Source organism: Camelus bactrianus, chromosome 10 (assembly GCF_048773025.1).
Source record: "Camelus bactrianus isolate YW-2024 breed Bactrian camel chromosome 10, ASM4877302v1, whole genome shotgun sequence".
In the NCBI taxonomy this organism is placed as follows: Eukaryota; Metazoa; Chordata; class Mammalia; order Artiodactyla; family Camelidae; genus Camelus; species Camelus bactrianus.
The window spans coordinates 34,688,043-34,706,669 of record NC_133548.1 but is presented as its reverse complement, the minus strand read 5'-3'; the positions used below and the strand labels follow the sequence as shown (position 1 = coordinate 34,706,669).

The 18,627-nt window shown below is 47.4% G+C and overlaps 1 protein-coding gene across 1 annotated transcript in view; it reads left to right on the top strand.

Annotated features, from left to right (window-relative positions):
• Nucleotides 1–7,000: 7,000 nt before the first annotated feature.
• The window catches only part of NAV2 (neuron navigator 2), a 690,492-nt gene continuing 678,865 nt past the window's right edge, over nt 7,001–18,627 (top strand). The window contains exons 1-2 of the mRNA XM_074372244.1: nt 7,001–7,087; nt 11,987–12,641. Coding sequence (XP_074228345.1) covers nt 12,567–12,641 — 75 coding nt within the window. The 5' untranslated portion in view covers nt 7,001–7,087; nt 11,987–12,566. The remainder of the gene's footprint in view (nt 7,088–11,986; nt 12,642–18,627) is intronic.

Genomic DNA, 18,627 nt, shown 5'->3' with positions numbered 1-18,627 from the left:
CTCTCCCTACTTCCTCTCTTCCCCCCTTATCCAGTCTTGACAATGCAGCCAAACCAACCTTCTGAAAACTTGCTCTTTTAAAACCCTCCACAGCATTCCTTTGCCTTTACCTGTAGTCTGTCTGTCTGTCTATCTATCTATCTATCTATCTATTTTAATGGAGTTACTGGGAATTGAACCCAGGACCTCATTCATGCTAAGCACACACTCTACCACTGAGCTCTGTCCTTCCCCTCTTTCCCATTGCCTTTAGAAGTGGCTTGATCTCATAACCCTCTCCTCCAGCCACACTGCTTTCTTTAATACATCAAAAGGGCCTTTGCACTTGCTGTCTGCTCTCTGTCTGTTAGGTTCTTCACTTGGCTGGTTCCTTCAGGTCTAATTCAAATGGTCACCTCCTCAGAGAGGCCTCCCCTGCCCACCCTAGGAGATGCCACTCTCCCCAGCCTCAGTTACTGTTCATCATCTCATCCTATTTTACTTCCTTTATGACACACAACCCTATCTAAAATTATCCAGATTAGTTATTTGTTTCTCTGCTTAATGACTGGCTCCAATGAGAGAATATAAATTCCTCGGGGGGAGGAAACCTATCTGCCATGTTCGCTGTGATATTTCCAGTAGTATATGCATAGAACATCACAGATATTCAATACATATTTGTTGGATTTGTTTTAAAATTTTAGTTGCAACTCCATTTCTAGTACATATATATCCCCTCTTTCTTAAGAGATCTTGAAAGCCAAGAGTCTCCTAAAATCAACTTATAGCTTGGATCTTGCGACCCATTCCAACCTCCCTAGAGTGTTTCACTCCAAGCCCCTTTCTCTGTGTTTGACTCCTCCACAGCCCAACCGATGTGCTCATGCTGCCCGTGGGTGTTTCTTGGCAGGCCTGTTTTTATAGCATCCTCCCATGCTCGCAGAAGTGCCAGCCACTTGGGACTGGGGAACTGGAGCCAGCCCACCCGCTGCTTTCACCCCTTGCCAGCTGATAATAGCTCCCTCCCAGCTACTGTCTATTTCAGACCTGATGACATTGACTCGACCCACTATCGGTCAGGTAAACAGCATCCTTACAGCTACTTAGCTGTTCAGCCATGGTGGTGCTGAACGAAGAATGATGAGGGAAGAGTTCGAGGGGAACCTACCACGGGCAGGAGGGAGAGAGGACCAGAATGTCACAGCCCATCCATCTCTCCCCTCCCCACCACCGCCACCATGACTATTCTGCTGGTGAGGATGCTGAAGTGACTTCCATGAAGTGACTCTTCGATAAAGTTGCAGAAGGGGCAACACAAAATGAGGACTGTAGGCTGCCCCCAAAATGGAAACAACAGAGGTGAGGGTCAGGAATTTTCTTCAATCATAAACTTCTAACTTTACTATCATCTGGCTCTGACTTTTGTCAAGAGTGAAACTTCAGCTGCTTCCAAAAGATCCAAGATAAGAGTCATATTTAACAGGATCATAGCAAATTGATTTTTTCAAAACTGTGGAAGAGACTCATGAATTCTTCATGCTGCACCACCTTGAGGACAAGATCTGTGCCTGGCCTGTTCTTCACTATATCTCCAGATGCTGGAGCAGTTCTTGGGACAAATTTCTTGGATGAATGAGCCCTGAGCCCCTACTTTGAGAACTTACTATATCCCCAGATCTATGTTAAGTATTAAGAGGACTATAAAAGAAGAAATAAGTATTGTCAACTCTCTCTTTCATCTTTTGATTTGGTTGTAAAAGCCCCTCACCAGCTTTGTGACTGAAGGCAAGTTGCTCAACTCCTCGGCGCCTGAGCCTGTTTTCTCCTCTTTCCTTCACGAAACAGGATTAATAACAATATTGGCTTCACAGAGTTGTTGTGGGACTTGAATGATGTCAAGAATTTAAAGCAATTGGCATATCTTAGAGTTGCTCAATAAGTTATAATTAATTGTTCAAACAGTATAAAACATTGGCTGTCCAGAATTCAAGTCATTTTTGACAACTGAACTTTCTTAGTAGCCCTGGGTTTTTCCATTAAATTTCATTTGGACAACTTGTATGAAAAGCTTTCCAGCATACTAAAATCTTCCCTGCCTTCTAAGACCCATGTTGGATTCAGAGTCAGCATTACGAGGGTTCCATGTAGTTTAATGAATGGATGAGCTGTGTAAGATTGATTGCCCATTCACTAAATGGTCCCAGATTCCCCAAGCCTTTGGTTTTGTTTTTCATCGGTTTATTGGTCTCCTCTGTTGCTGACAGATTGTCCTTTCCTGCTTCTTAAAGTTGTCAGTTTGCCAACTGTAGGGATCAATGTCTCCCTCTGATTTGCTGTGGGCTTGGAAGGGAAATAACCAGTCCCATTAAAAGTGTGAGTAAACCAAGAGCAGAGCAGCTTTGAATGAGGTCTGGAGAGGCTATCTCCTTTATAGTGAACCTTTGTGTCATCTCTTTCGATTTCTTGGAGATCTGATTCTTCATGTGTTCTTACCGACGAGGTCATAATGCACAGGCATGTCAGTTCTTGGTCTGTGTGGGCGCTCAAAATTTATCAGCTGAATGAAGGAGCAAGAAAACATAATCATATAGATATAATATACCAGAAACTTAAGGGGTCTGTGTGGAGGGAAGGGGTGCGGTGAGGGAGTATGGAGTGAGGTTAGTTTGCCACGTTGAAAGAGACAGATTGAGCTCAGTCTTAAAGGAAGTATGGTGGGTGAGGTTACAGCTGGGGATCAGGCAGGGGTATAGAAAAGAGGGGTGGACACTCCCCTGTCCCTGCTGTCTTCATAGGCTTGTTTTCCCCCAGAAGAATGTGAACATAATTCTCCAGCCACACTGACCTCTTTGCTCCATGAATGCACCAAGTTTGTTTTGCCATCTGCCTCCTGGCCTTTGCACTAGCAGCTGTCTCTGCCTGGAATGTTCTTCTTCATCCCTGTGTGGCTGTACCCTTCTTATTATTCAGATCTGAGATGAAGTTTCTTCTCAAAGAAGTCACCTACAGTTACCAACCTCGTCATTCTATATCACACCGTCCTATTTTTATTCCCTGCAGAGCCCTAATTATTTTCTCAAATAGTCTTGACTAAATATTTATTTCTTTTCCATCTTCTTCCCCTCTCACCACCAGAGCGGGGACCTTTCCTACCTTGTTCACTGCTGTGTCTCAGAATCTTTGTTGACAATCAAATGTATTGTAGGATTGAGTGAATGATCAATGAGTGAATGACTAGTCAGGGAGAGAAATGTGATACAAGGTGAGGATGGTGTGGTGTGGCAGGTGCTGTGAAAGAGAAGGGTCCAAAATGCTGTGGGATGCCAGAGAAGAGAAAAGCCAATTCTGACCAGGACTTTTGGGGAAAATTCTTAGAGATCAGTCCTCTCAAATAATGAAAGTTCACCAAACCAAAAAGATAAGGTGGAAAGGGCCATTTTCCGTCTTCTTTCTCACACTGCTGGCGAAGTGGCCCTGTGTTCAGTTCACAGAAACTAAAGACAGGAGAGAAGAACATTTTTGTACTTAAGATGCCACCTCTCTGGTGTCCCTCTGATGTAAGACAGTGTCTGAGCTGAATCTACCAGACCCGCCTGCTTACCAGAGGCTGAAGACGAGAGACTTTGCCCTCAAGTCTTCTTGAGATGGATAAAAAAGTGTTCCTTAATTTATAGAAAAATAAAACAGGCTTTATATTCCTAAAGTGCTTCACAATTCACTTGCTTCAGGGACCCCATAACTCTGAAAAAGGGTGACATGGGTACTCTTGAAGACAAAAAAACTGGGGTGCAAGGGGTGAGTATTAGGAGTCAGAAACTAGGTTAAGTGCGTACTTTTGCATGTCTCCCTTTCACTGTGTGCCACAAATGTCTGATGTTGCCCAACCAATGAAAGATCCCTTTTGCTACTGCTGATTGACCGCTGATCTGAAGGTCAGTGACCAAGCAGATTCTTTCATGAGAACTGGAACTAAGTCCTGGAGGGTATTGGGTAGTACACAGAGATCCTGACATAGACACTTGGAGTGGCAGCCGTGTTAGACCGCAGGGAAGGTGAGTGAGCGAAAGAGGGAGAAGAGAGGGAGCACCCCCTACCCAAAGGCTTGCAAGGAGCAGCCGCAGCGCCTAGGCTTGCCGTTCTGGCCCCTGGGAGACCTGCTTATGCTCTGGTTCTTGTTTTTCTATGTTGGTGAAGTGGAAATAAATCTTTCTTCAGGTGATAGGAACAGATTTGGGGTTAGGACCCTGAGCGGGTGATTGGATATAAATTTTTAAAATTTGTGCACCCTGAATTGAGGGAAAAATCATCTTGCAGATGGCAGTAGGGGTCAAGGCCTTTGCTGCTACAACTCGCATTTGGGATTCCAGTGTGTGGGTTTGAGAGAGAGGGAAAGAGAGGTATCAGACAGAATCTCTAACTCTGTCCACTTGGATCCTAGTGTACAGGTGGGGACTGGTTCACGAGGCATAGTGGCAGGAGAGAAGGGAAGTTATTTTAGGAAAATGTTCCCCCAGTGTCTACGTCTAGTAGGTGAAGGGTTGTTGTGGAGAGAGGTGGATCAAAACCATCCGTGAGAATAAGTCAACGCCAACTCGGACTAGACTTGGGGAAACACACACATACATGCCAACAACTTGTAGGCTCATGATCAGGCTACAGATCCAGCCACCTGGTTATTTCCTCTCTTTGGATTTGCCTGGCAAATCTTCATCATTTTGGGGAGAGGCTGTATTAGTCACGGTTCTCCAGAGAAACACAACCAATAGGATATATCTCTATATATTTATATAGCTCTATCTGTCTACATCTATATAGCTCTTTCTCTTCCCCCATTCCCTAGACAGACAGACAGACAGACAGGGATTTATTTGAAGGAACTGGCTCAGGTGCTTGTGGGGTGTGTCAGGTCCCAAATCTGGAAGACAGGATGGCAGGCTGGAGATCCAGGGAAGCACTGATGTTGCACTTGGGAGTCCAAAAGTAGCTTAGCGGCAGAATTTCTTCTTCCTTGGCAGGACCTCACAGTCTTTTCTCTTAAGTCCTTTGACCAGATGGATGAGACCCATCCACATTATGGGAGCTGATCTGTTTTATTCCAAGTCTACTGACTTAAATGTTAATAACATCTAACAAATAGTTTCATAGCAATGTCTAGACTGGTGTTTGATCAAAAACTGGGTACCATAGCCTAGCCAAGTTGCCACATAAAATTAACCATCACAGGGGCAAACTGGGTTTATTGTAAAAACCTTTCTCCTCTGCAAGGTACATTACTGCTCACAAAGCACGGACTCACCCATGATCACATCTGATCCTTAGAACATCCCTGTCAGGAGGAATATTTACTTCCCTATTTTATAGTTGAGGAAATACAGGTTCAGAGATAAGATGGTATAGCTGGTAAGGAGCAGAGAGGGGATTCCAGCCCATGCTGTCTGACTCAGACCGGTGTTCTTCTAACTATAACACACTCCCTACAGCAGGGTATGTGATGTTGCTCTCCTACCATTGCCCTGCTGGCTGTATTCCTTACAGATTTGCAGGAATTGGCTAAGAAAGTGGCATTATTTTCAATTTTCAATTCTGTCTTGGGATCAGTCTCCCTGGCCCCTCTGGGGAAGGACCCAGGAGTATAACACGTGTGTCTGTGTTGGAGTGAGCACCAGCAGAGGTGCCCTTCCACTACAGCTGTAATTCCCTCAGCACTGCCATCCTGCAGCTATGGCCTCTGATCTCAGTAAGAGGAGGCTTCTGCCCCCTTCCTACCACCAGACCTGGGAAGTACATCCCCACTCCTGAGCCTGAACCTGAACCTCTTCCCACCCCTCAACCAGGGGCCCAGCAGCAAGACTGGCCTTCTGCTTTGGCCTGTGTCCTGAGCTCCTGGGCTGACAGCATCCTGAGAATGCTGGGCCCATGTGGTCCTCACCAGGTGGTGATATGGCAAGACCTGCCTTTGGCTGTGGAGAGGCCCTGCAGTCTGGTGGCCTCCATAGGCTTTGGAAAGGCCAGGCCACCCTCCTGCCAGAACCGGTAGGACACCTTGCCTTCTCACCTTGGATACCCCTGGGGATGGAGCAAGTTTTGATTGGAGGATGAAATAGGAGGGAAATAAGAGGTCTTTGGACACTGAAGTGTCTACCCTACTGTCTCTCCAGGCATGTCTGTCTCCCTTTTTACTCCATGTTTGGGGAAGTGACCTCAATTTAAGAGATGAGTAAATGTTTGTTTTCACCAGTTCAGGTCTTATTTGCAAATAGTGCTGGGATCCTGCGATTCCTCCCACAGGGATACTTGTATTCCAGAGTGACACCTGAAAGGGGTAGAGGGATAAAGCTGAGCACAAGCCTCTCCAATTTCAAAATGGTCCCCGAGGAAGGCAGAAGATGAATGAGGAACCTTCTGAAGGAGGGTCACCTAGGGAATAGGATGTGTGGCCTTCTAGTTTCTGGAGGCCTGACTGTTAGCTGGGGAGCCTTGTTCTGTGTGCTCAAGAAGGCAGAAATGGGTCTTGATCTGGAGGCAGGATCAGTTCTGTGTTAGAAAGAACCTGCTGCCTGTTAGAGCTCTGCAAGAGAGAAGGCGCTAAGCATTGCCTTGAGAGATTGCCTGCGCTCCATTGGGAGAGAGGTTCAAGGCTGGACAGCTCCCTGTCCAAAGGATTTTTGGTTTTAGTGGAAGGCTGAAGTAGGTGTCCTGGGGCATTTTCCGACTCAGGTTCTTCAGCAATGCGGGTCTTCAGGTACATCTGTCCTGCAGAAAAATGGTATCAACGGAGAGACCAGACAACTCTCTCTGGTCCCCGGGACCCCGCCTTATAGTAGCAGACGCTCTAGAGACACCCGTGCCTCCCTGTCCGGTCCTTTAGCCTGGGAAGGGGTTCGGGACCCTGGAAGGGGACCAGAATGGCGAGGTCGCCCATTGGTTGTGAGGCGCCATGTGAACGGTGCTGGTTGGTTGGCAGGAGAGAGGAGGAGGCGGTTTCCCGGGTAACGCGAGGGCAAGGAGCGGCTGCAGCCGCCGCGGCCGCGGCTGAGGAGCGCGGGCCGGAGCGCTGTGAGAGACCGGCTGGAGGCGGCGGCTCCGCGAAGCCGCGTGGGCGCAGGTAGGAGCTCCCCGCACTGCGCCCCCTGTGCCGGGCCGGGCCGGGCTGCTTAGCGCCTGGACCGACCAGGGGAAAGTTTGCCGCGCAACGGGACGAGCAGGGAGAAGAGGACTTGGGGATGCGCTGTGCTGGGCTCCCGGGGCTGGGCAGGGCGGGGACTGCCAGCGGGGAGAGGGGTGGCCCCTCACGGACCAGAACGGGGGCCACACCTCCTCTCAGGGACTCTGCCTGACGGCGGGGGCCACCTTGGACGGGTGGCCGCAGCATATAGACCCGGCGGGCGGACGCACAGCGACCGACGCACGCCGACGGCCGACGGGCCCTTGTTCAGAGATGCGCTGGGAAAGTCTTCTCAGGCAGATGCCGGCTGGGGCGCGCGGCGCAGTACTCCGAGGCGGTTCTGCCAGGTCCGGGGCGCACTTTCCCAGGCCTCTCGCTACGCTGCCCATGCCCCCATGCAGAGTGGGTGTGTGTCCCGCTGGGTGTTCGTGTCTGAGGCTAGGTGTATCTTGTTGTGCGTGTTCTTGTGTTTCTAATATCTTCTGTTTGTGTGTCTCTACGCGTGATTCCCCTGCTACGTGATTGGATCTCTGGGTGTATCCTAACGTCTGGGCTCATCTGTGTTTGCTGTTGGCGTGGGTGTCTGGAACGCCCTCTCCGGGTGCTTGTGTGTGAGTATCGCTGTTTGTGGATCCTTCTGTCAGCGTCTCCATGTATTTTCGGTTTTTGTGTGTGCCTCTTTTCTCTGTGTGCTTGTCTGTTTGTGAGTATGTGTGTGTTTTCTGTCTGTGCTTCTGTTTAATAGACACCTCTGTCTCTGAATGTAGGTCTGGTACCTGTCTGTGCGTGTTCCTCTCTGGGTGGGTGTGAATCCTCTTGTGTGATCTGAGCTTCTGTAGAGATGTGTGTGTGTGTAAGTCTGCGTGTGTGTATGGACCTCTGCGAATGTCTACTCTGCGTGTGTCAGTCTGTGTCTGCGTCTCTCCGTATCTGTGTGTGTTTGTGTGTGGGTGGGTGGATCAGACCTTGGGGCAGCTAGGCCGGGCCTCCGGTTTCCCTGGCGCTCTCTCCCACGCTCTAAGTAGCTGCGGGCGGCGGGGCGAGGGCGGCGGGGCGAGGAGGGGGCGCCCAAGCGCCGAGAGCCACGGCGCCTCCCGGGTGTGCGCTCCGCTGAGCCGGCTCCTTTCTTGCCGGCAAAGGGATCCCAGAGGCGGCGGCAGCAGCAGCAGCCCGCGCCGCCCAGCTGGGGCCCTAGTGACTTATTTTTGTGTGTGATTCTTTCTTCGGGGAAGAGGCGGGAGCACGCTCTGCTCCCTCGCCGCGCGCAAATAAAGGCGCCGGGGTTGGCTGCTGGGTCAGCCCTCCCCGGCGGCTTAGCAGAAGTGGCCGGCTCGGCGGGCTCCCTTTGGGAGCAAAAAAAGCCCCCAAATAAAAAACCCAGCCTGGAAACCACCATGCCTCTTTCTTACATCTTATGTAACTTATTTATTGATTGATTAACGAAAGGCTTGATTTCCAATAAGCTCCTCGTTTCCCCTATTGGCACCGAAGACTAATTAAAAATGCTGTGTTGGTGGTGAGTGTTAATTAGACCATTCCAAAGACGGATGTGCACCCTTGTTTCAGAAGCTTAACTCCAGTTATAAAATGAAACAGGTCAGGTTGCCCTTTCGCACCCGGCCTAATCTTTAATCCAGGTTTAAAATCCGTTTTCCCAGTCTTGGAACCACCTCCCGGCAGGAACAGCTGGAAAAAGCAAGAGGAGTAAGCAGAAGGTCACAGGGGCGTTGCCCAGTTTTAAGAATTTTGGAGAATTTAAGAAAGATGTTTCACCAAAATGGATACAATGGGTTCACAATTCCAACACCCAGGCAGAAGGATTATACCTGGAAAGGGGTGGCCTGTGGCTTATCTGCCACTTGGAATCCCAAATTGACATTTACCAGGGAATGGAGTTTTATCACAGGAAGGGATCTCTCCAGAGGTTGTCTATACATCTGAGGCTAGACCTTTGCCTGGCTCCCCATGTCCTGGGCTGTGCCTCCAAACCAATCTTTAAAATTGTTTTTCCTGGGAATTGCCCAGGAGGCAGGAAGGATTTGGGCATATGTGGGGTGGGGAGTTAAAGGCTTTTGAAGACTGTTTGACTAAGCGGGAGGAAGCTGGAGTGGTATATTCAGGATGTCTTCAGTGTGGATGAACTTGTCTTCTGGACTTTAAGGAGGAGCTGGGGCTTGCCTACAATGCTCCTCCACCCCTCTTATGGTCCAGTCTAGTCCAGTCTTTTTCCTCCCATTTCCCTTCACTGCTCCTGGCTGACTTAAGGCACAGAGAGTAGCTGCTGATAGGTTGGTACATTTAGGGGTCCATCCAGCAAACATACTGACTTCTCAACAACCTAGAAAATATTGTTAGTCCTGCCTTTCAGCTTTTTTAAAAAAAATTCAAATATGTTTTAAACTTCCTGAGATTTCTTAGGACAGGGAGCAATCAGAGCCTTTACATCAGGATTTGCTCTCATGAAGTCCACTCTTCCCAGTCAGGAAACCGAGAGCGGCATCCTTGCTTCTCCCCTTTCTCGGGTACCCCCTCCCTGCCCTGGCTCTAGCATAAGGACAGTGACAGCCCCAGAACTGGTGGAGACTGACTCCCGGGGAAAACAAAGGGCTTGCAGGAGGTGCTGAGCATCCTGCCACTCCCCACTGATAGGGAGGTATTTCTGTGGCGAGAACGTCTGTCCCCATGTGCACTTGGGGCGTGTGCACCGGCTGGCATGATGGGATGTGACAGGGTCTCACCCAGGAGAGAGCTAGGGCCTGGTGCAGAGGGCAGAGCTGTTCTCAGAAATGAGACATCTCGGAGCTGAGAACGAAGCGGCCCCTCTGGAGAAGGCCCTTCCAAGTGGGAGACCCTTTTGGCACTGGCTTTTTTTCTTTGATTTTTATTCATGAGGAGAGCCAGGAGCTAAATGAAGTGTGGACTCTGGACACAGGCTGCTTGTGAAAAGCCAGATAACAGTGATCCTGCCAGAGAGGCATGAATATGAGCAAAGACTTTCAATTCAAACGTGGATTCAAATCTAGCCCCATAACTTCTAAGCTGTGTGACTTTAGGCAAGTTACTTGACCTTCCTCATCATCAGTTGTCTCATCTCTAACACGAGGCTAACAATTCCTAATTGGAGCGAGATAACTGACACTTAGCAAGTCCTTGACAGAAATTTGTTGATTGAATGAATAGGTAAAGCAGTAATCAGCACCTGGCATATAGTACACATTCAATACATGTTAGCAGTTGTTAACTTTTGATCACTTACTCCGTGTCAGCAGGTGATCTTGACCTTTCCACGCCTATGTGCTCATTATCCCCATTTTATAGATGAGAACACCGAGGCTCAGAGAGGTTAAGTTCCTTGCTCAAGGTCACACAGTGAGTTAAATTGCAGAGGTGAGATTCAAACCTGAATCTGTCAGAGTCCTCTAGTTTGAGGTCTCAGTTTAAATTCAGAAAAGAGGTAATCCTTGGAGCTAGTTTGCCAGAGTTTGTTTGTTTTTTATCTGGAGCTAAGAAGCATGGATCTGAGAGGTTTCACCTTTGCCAGGGATCCCTTGAAGTGGCTATGGAGATGGTGGCGGTGGGTAACTAGAGAGCTTTCTCTGGAAGTTCAGCTCTTTCCTGGGCCAGCAGAGGGCTTCACGGATGCTGCCTCTTAAGTCCACCACCTATGGATATACAAGATGCCTGTCTTCTGGACACTGCTCTCGTCACTCTTGCCAAAGTCAGCACATCTGTGACTTGGGAATTCACTTGGAGAAATCCTCTCTGGCCGAGTGTTTCATGTGATGTAGGACAAGCCTCCAACCTTTCAAATATTCTCCTCCTCCTCTGCAGCCCTTCGTGGCTAAGTCTCTTGTCCGCCTTTTAACCTGCTTTGGCATTGAGCCGTGCGGAAGCCTTTTGTGATAGGGAATGGCTTCGGCCTCATTCCAAAGTAGCCACCGGTCAGGACAGCTGCAAGGGAGGGTCTGAGGGCTTCTGTTTGATGCCCGCTGCGGCCGGATCTGGCCACAGCTCTCCCGGAGGCTGGCACAGCCAGAATTGTAGAATGGCTAGTGCGTTGATTAGAAACGCTGGCAAGAGACTAGTGCCTTTTAATAAAGAGCTTCCCCCCCTTTTTTTCTTTCTTTCCCAGCAGTGCTGGTGCTATAGGGAAAGGCATTCATAATTATTTATTGGTGCATCTTCATGGGGATTCTCTAGTATGTTCCCACCCCTCGGAAGGGTGCATCCCGTGCAAAATGTTCTCTTTGGTGCAGAGGTCCCTCCTCTCTCCTCCCTCCCTGTCCTTCCAAGCTTCTGTGACGTCAGCCCGGAGGTGACTGGGTGCCTTCTCTGCCTGCAGGTTCTGAGGCAGGCAGTGCGGCTTGGCTCTGCTGCACAGTCGCCTTTCAGCCCTCGGATGATCTAGGCTGCTCTTTCACTTCCCCAGTGGACCCTGCTGTCTCGCCTGCCACACGCTACCTCTGCAGCTGTAATTGGGGGGGGGGGTGTTGATGCCTGTTTGCTTCACAGACCATTGCTTCCCTGTCTTATCTTACCTGGGTGCCTTATTCCTATGATGATGGTGATGCACCCCACATAGATTCGAGAGAGAACTCATTTCTGTCTCCGTCGTGCACATTTCAAGAACAGTGTCCTCTGTGTGTCTCTTCCCAGCAGGAGTGGGGAGCCCATGTGGCCCCCCCAGGTGCTTGTCCATGGATGTGCTCGGAGGACAGAGAGGCTGGGAGGAAGATCGCTGGCTGCTGCTAGGTGTGGGCTCCAGATGGTGGGCAAGGAAGCCCAAACCTGTCCTTTTCCACTCAAGGCAAATCTGACTGTTGAACATTTTCTCCTCAGGTATGGGTCTTACTCCTTGGAGGAAGATGACAGCCCAGGAGGGCAGCAGCCATGGCGATGAATGCTCGCAGGAACTGTGAGGGGCGGCTTCGTGAGCAGCTTCGTGGTGATTTATGGGAGTCAGGGGCTGCCGGAGAGGGATGTGGATGCTATCAACTCGGTGGATTAAATGCCCATTTACATTGTTATTGACGTATAAATTATCGGTGCCAAGGAGACAGTGAGGGAAAGGATTTCTGGGGCAGTGATGTGGCACATGCCCCAGGATATGGACTCATCTCTGCCCAAATCTGTCCTCTGGGCTCTCAGGAAGCCAGTCTTGGAACTGAAGTAAAACCCCAAGTCCCAGCTCTCATGATGCCGGCAGCAGCCGCTCTCATTGCTAAGGCAGTGATGGCGAGGGGGGTTCCCGAGTGGATTTTAGGAAGTCGGGAAGACCTTTGAAAAGGTAGCGTGGATTTCCTCAGCTGGCAGGAACCGTGTCTGGCCACGTGTATGCATCACTTTTGCCTGGGTTATTTTATTCCTCTGTGGATTTGGACGCATCGCTGAAGGAGAGAGGGGATTTTGTTCCTGGGAAATGGAATCGGTTTCTGAGTTCAGCCAACAGCAGAAGAGAAAACTGGTTACCCATGGACTGGAAGATCAAAAGAGGGTAAGTGAGAACTTTGTTGTTTGGCTGATGGTGCCGGAATTGCTAAGGATGCGTCAGTGCACCCAGGTGGTCGTCAGCATGCGGTGGTTGTCACTGAAGATGCTCGTTTGTCTTTCTCTGGTTAAGGAGGCGGCGTGGTGGCTCCTGATTTGCCAGGTCTTAGTGCTGGACTTGAAGGCTTGACTTGCTGGTGGGCAAGGGGAGAGAGAAAGAAGGGGGAAAAGTCAATGCTGGAAGTCAAAAGGCAAAGATTTGTAAGCCTTATTAGCTCAGGGAGGTGACAAAGTGTTGGTGTTCTCTAAGTCAAATACGAGCTTATTTGTACTGAACCCTCTTTGGGATTCACATGCTATTAGCACCCTTTGGAAATGGTACTCTTGACAGCAAGGCTTTCGTTTGAGTTATTCTCCTTGTGGTTTGCTGGCTCTTGTGTTTATGGATCAAAAACATATTCTCCTCTGCTCTTTGGCCCCATCTGTGAGGATGTCACAGCCATTTAAAAAGGCCCGTTGAGTGTAGGTCATTTGCTGTCATCGGTCTGAAAGCCGCAGTCATCCAGGACCTGTGTCTACCAGTTAAAGTTCAACTTGTCTTCAAAAGCCAGACACATTCAAGAGTAGCGTGGAGTGGCTGGTTGTCCAGAAAAGTTGAAGCTGTGTTTGCTCGCCCCCAGGGGAATTGTTGGGGCCAGGGGGTGGCAGGGGTTAAGTGCCGCTCAAGCAAAGCCAGAGTCTGTGTTAATCTGAAAATAATTTCTGATATTTCCTTTGAAATGTTGTGGATGGTCAAAAAACTTCTGGTATTCTGTCCACATGGAGTGGAGTATTCTCTCTCCTCTGAGGCTCAAATACCCCTGGAGGTAAAAACTAGCCTTACAACTCCACCGTGTAATTTTCCATGGCTGTGTCTGTGTATGTGTGAAAAGGATCTTGTATAGAGTTTTGCTCTGAGTTTCAAAAAATAAAAATAAATGGAAACAAACAACATTTTAAAAACACAGCTCTTGACTCCTTTTCTAAAAAAAGTTTCCACTCCTAAAACTGCACTCACTATAATGCAGCAAGAACGCCCACTGTCTTAGGCGTCTAGATAAGTGAAATTTGTTGTGATGTTTGATTTATTCAGTGTCTAACCTACTAGACCCGTCTGCTCCTATTTCTGCTGGAGCTTTCTGAGAAAGATGAGGAAAACCGATAATTGTTGTGAATAGATCCTGGGATTGACTGCATTTTACTAAGTGTGAGCCAAGTTTGGTATCCAGACACTTAGTGGAGGAACATTTGGGACCTCTGACACTGTAGAAAATTTTAATTGGGCTGGTACACCGAGATAATATGCAATTATGACTGCCTCTCCTTGGCTAGGTGTGGATGTCTGCATCTCCCATCTGTTCTTGGCTCTGGCTGTGTTGGGTCCCCATGTACTGTGGAGCCTCTGGAAGGAGAATATAACCCCAAGTGAGGCTCTGCGGCAGCTGGGGTAACATCAATTGGTCATGCTCAGCTGACATTCATTTTAAGTTGAACTCTAGCCGTCATGGCGATTATTAAATTTATAATGATATATGTAAGATCCATTTTAATGACTCTCTGTGCTTGAGTGAGCTCTCACTTGTGCTGGCAAAATAAGGCTTAATAGAGTATTACATTTCATTTCCTACTGAATTTTCCGGGCAGTGGTGGAAACTTCGCTTAGGAGGAATTAGATTGCTTTTTCTGATAGGCACTGTGATACAGTTCCATATTGCTCAAGTACAGTTCAGGGGCTTCTAGAAATACCCCACTGCAGCAGCTTCTGTTGGCAGCAGCAGCCTTTGTTGGTGTGCGCCTGTGTGTGTTTGTGGGTAAACACACACCCCATTTGTGTCAAGTGTGGAGCTAAACAAGCCTCTCCCGGCACGCAGCCTGGAATGTCTTGTCCACGGAGCTGAAAGGCGACTCTGCAGTGTTTTGGCTCTGATATCTCGGGTGAGCTGAAAACTCCTCTTAAGGGGGGATTGGCTGAAAATCCAACAAAGGCACAATCGAGGCATCTGCTGGGGAGCTGGGAAGTCTCCACCAGCACGCTTAAGTTACCATGCGTTCACTGGCGTCAGATTCTTGTTTTGTATTGCTGTGTGTGTGTGTGTGTGTGTAATTCAGGGAAGGGCAGTTGTTGGGGGGCTGAGAGACAAGGCAAAGGGAGAGTGGCCGGCTTCATATTTCCTACCGTCCCGAGCAGCAAAAGCCATTTAGGCTAAGGTTTGGTAGGTTTCATGCACCGCGTAGTAACTTGGCCCTTTTCTTGGTTTTCATACAGATGGACTGGCGTGTTGAGGGCTCCTCTGGGAACTGGCTCTTTGCGGGTACTTGCCAGTGCTTTCTGTGGTGAAGAATGCTATGAACTGTGGGACCAGAGAGCTGAGTTCAAATGCCAGTTGCTCTCTGTGTTAGCTGTGTGACCCCAGGAAAGCTACTTAAATCCTCGGATTATTAGATTCTACATTTTCAACAGAGGACAATAGTATTTAATTACAGGGATCTTGTTAAGATTAATTGAAGTAAAGCTGGTAAGGAATTTGGCACTTGGTAATTACTTAAGAAATGTTTTATATATTCCTGGGACAGTTTGCAACGTGGGATTTCTTATTTTCCTTTTGTTATGACAAGGTTGCGTGTGATTTTTGTTTTAAATCTTTAAAAAAATACTCAAGTAAACACATTCAAACAGAACAGAAGCTTTTGAGTATAAATTCCTCTTCTCTTTAATTCTATCCAGCAGTAACTGCTATTGACAGTTTGGTATACAGCATTCCTGACTACTCTTGGTTTGTGTTTCTTAAAATGAAATCACACTGTACATATTTTTTAATTGACGTATACTTGATTTACACTGTTTCAGGTGTACAGCAAGGTGATTCAGTTATATGTATATATTCTTTTCAATTATAAGTTATTATAAAATATTGAATATAGTTCCCTGTGCTATACAGCAGGTCCTTGTTATTTATCTATTTTATATATAGTAGTGTGTATCTTTTAATCCCAGGTTGCTAATTTATCTCTTCCCCACTCCCCTTTGGTAACTGTAAGTTTTTTCTATGTCTGTGAGTCTGTTTCTGTATTGTGAATAAGTTCATTTGTGTCATTTTTTAGATTCCACATAAAAGTGATATGATATTTGTCTGGCTTACTTCACTTAGTATGATAATCTCTAGGTCCATCCATGTTGCTACAATTGGCATTATTTCATTCTTTTATGACCAAGTAATAGTCCATTGTGTGTGTGTGTGTGTGTGTGTGTGTGTGTGTGTGTGTGTGTATGTATACTGCATCTTCTTTGTGCATTCATCTGTTGATGGACATGTAGGTTGCTTCCATGTCTTGGGGATTGTAAATAGTGCTGCTGTGAACATTGGGGTGCATGTATCTTTTTGAATTGGAGTTTTCTCCCAATATATGCCCAGGAGTGGGATTGCTGAATCATATGGTAACTCTATTTTTAGTTTTTTAAGGAACCTCCATACTGTTTTCCACACTGTATGTGTTTTTAAGAACCTTGTTTTTTCACTTAATATAGTGTGGATATCCGTCCGTCATTACATATACACCTATCTCATACCTTTTAATGACTAGAGAGAGTTCTGCTACAGAAAGTGCCAAAAATTATTAATGAATCCGTTATAGAGGTACAGTTAGGATGTTTCCAAGTTTTGGCTTTTGCTCTGTGATCTTTTTTTGATATTATAAAATTCCCTTGTTCACCTATTCAACAAGTATTTATGACCTGCCTTCCATGAGCCAAGTGCTATTCTTGGAGCTAGGTATCAACTAGACAGACAAAATCTCTTTCTTCCTGAAGCTTATATTCTAGACCAGCACTGTCCAGTACAACTTTCTTCAAGGATGCAAGTATTTCCATTTGTGCACGTAAATGTCAGTAGCCACTAGTTATATCTGGCCATGGAGCACTTGAAATGGGGCCATGTAGTTTAAATAAATTTAAACTTAAATAGACTCATGACTAGTTGGCTACAGTGTTGGACAGTGCCTCTCTCAACAGTAAATATGCAAATAGTTAACGTCATCTTTTTGCAGACAATGGCCTATGTGCTAAAGAAAATGAATAGGGCTGGATAGTGTCATGGGCTCAGGAGGGGCGCATTTCATACTTATAATAATTTTTAATTTCCTTTTAATTGAGGTGTAACTTACATTCAGTAAAGTCCTTCTTAAATTTACAGCTCGATGATTTTTTTTTTAACCTCTTATACACCTGTGCAGCCACCACGCAGATCAGGATATAGACTATTTCTTGCCCTCAAGAGGGTGAGTTGTAGCTGGATGTAAGGGATGACCTCGGGGAGTGCCCTCTGAGTGGAGACCTCACTGATGAGAAGCAGCTGGCTTTGGGAAAATGGGACAGCTAATGTCACATGTGAACGTGCCCACTCACCCTGCAGCAGGGAGGGCTGCCATTCAGAACTCTCCCTTTGGAGACTTACCTTGGTGCCACATATGGACAGTAGCTCCCCGTGTATTCCTAGCACTTGTCAAATTCAAATTCTGTGCTGAAGTCAGGAAAAATCCAGTGAGGCACAGGGCTGCAAATTGCCACGGAGAGAAATTCAGCGAGATAAGTATTGTTTGGGGCTGTAAGAACCCACTTAACTAGCATAGATGGGAGAAGTAAAATTTCCCTGACAGATACCTATTGATCAGTCAAGGGAATGACTTTTTGATTGATTTTTCTTTACTCCTCTTTAGAAGTTTGTCCTTCACAGACAGAGCTTTCCCACAGAGGATGAACACTGTAAAGTAAGAATTGTTCAGGGGTTTTTAAGATACTTGATGACTGAGTGGCAACAAAGATGAGTTAGTTGGAATATTCTCCTAGCTGTCAGCTTCTCAGCATGAAAGCCTCCTGGAGACAGTTTTTTCAAATGACTTTGGAGAGGGTGAATTTGGGCTTTGTGTAATTAAAATTTCCAGGGTTGGCCGAACTGCTCTGGATTGTTAAAGGCTGCCCTACAAAGGGGAAGATACTATCATATTTGCCTCTCCTCTTCATTGGTATTAGGGGCATCCCCGACTTCCCCATCACCTGTGGTTGCAGCTCAGAATCGTGTGACCTTCTCTCCCAGCCCTCAAGTCCACTGCCTTTTCATCCCATCATCAGCCCTGCTGGTCCTGTGTCACAGTGTATCTGGCAGCTGTCTTCTTTCCGGTTTTGCTGCTGCCGCTCTCGATTCAAGTCTAGGAACTCTTGCTTGACTGGTTGTGTAGCCTCCCGGCTGGATCTCTTTTTCCATTTCTCCTTTAGACTATCCTCCACTCCTGGCCAGACTACTCTCCTTGGAGTCTTCCTGCTGTCATCCTATTCCGTGATTTCCTGCAGTGTCCTCAGAAGACGACACCCTCCCCAGCGTCTGGCACAGCGTCTGTGCCCAACTTCTAGGGCATAATGGGTCAAAGCTCAAATCTCACTGGAGTCTTGTGGACCTCAGCTTCACCTCTGGAAGAGTTCTGTAACCTCCCTGAGCTGTTTTTTCAGTGGCATTTATTCATAGCTTATAAGATGCTTACCATGGTCCTGGAACATGGTAAATAATCAGTAAGTGGGAATTGCTGTGATGATTAGAGTCTTCCATTCTCTCTTATCCAGATCTTCTCTTCTCGCCAAACTCTGATTTCTGTTCCATGAACAACCCTCACATTCCCCCTCGCATTTGGGTCTTTGTTTCTGCATCATGTCCGTGTATTCACCTCAAGACCCCTCACCCATCCTCCATGAAGAAGGCATCCTCCTCCTGTTCTAATACCTTGTTCCAGTGCAGCTGGGGTAGCAGGTCACTGCATTCTCCTCATGGCCCAAATGTTTTCCCACATGTCACACCTGTACCAGAGTGCTGGCTCATTGAAGGAGCTGGTCTTGTCCCTCTCCTCATTCCCTGACACAGTAGGCACTGGTAAATATTAGTTGAATGAATGAATGAATGTTAATTGTT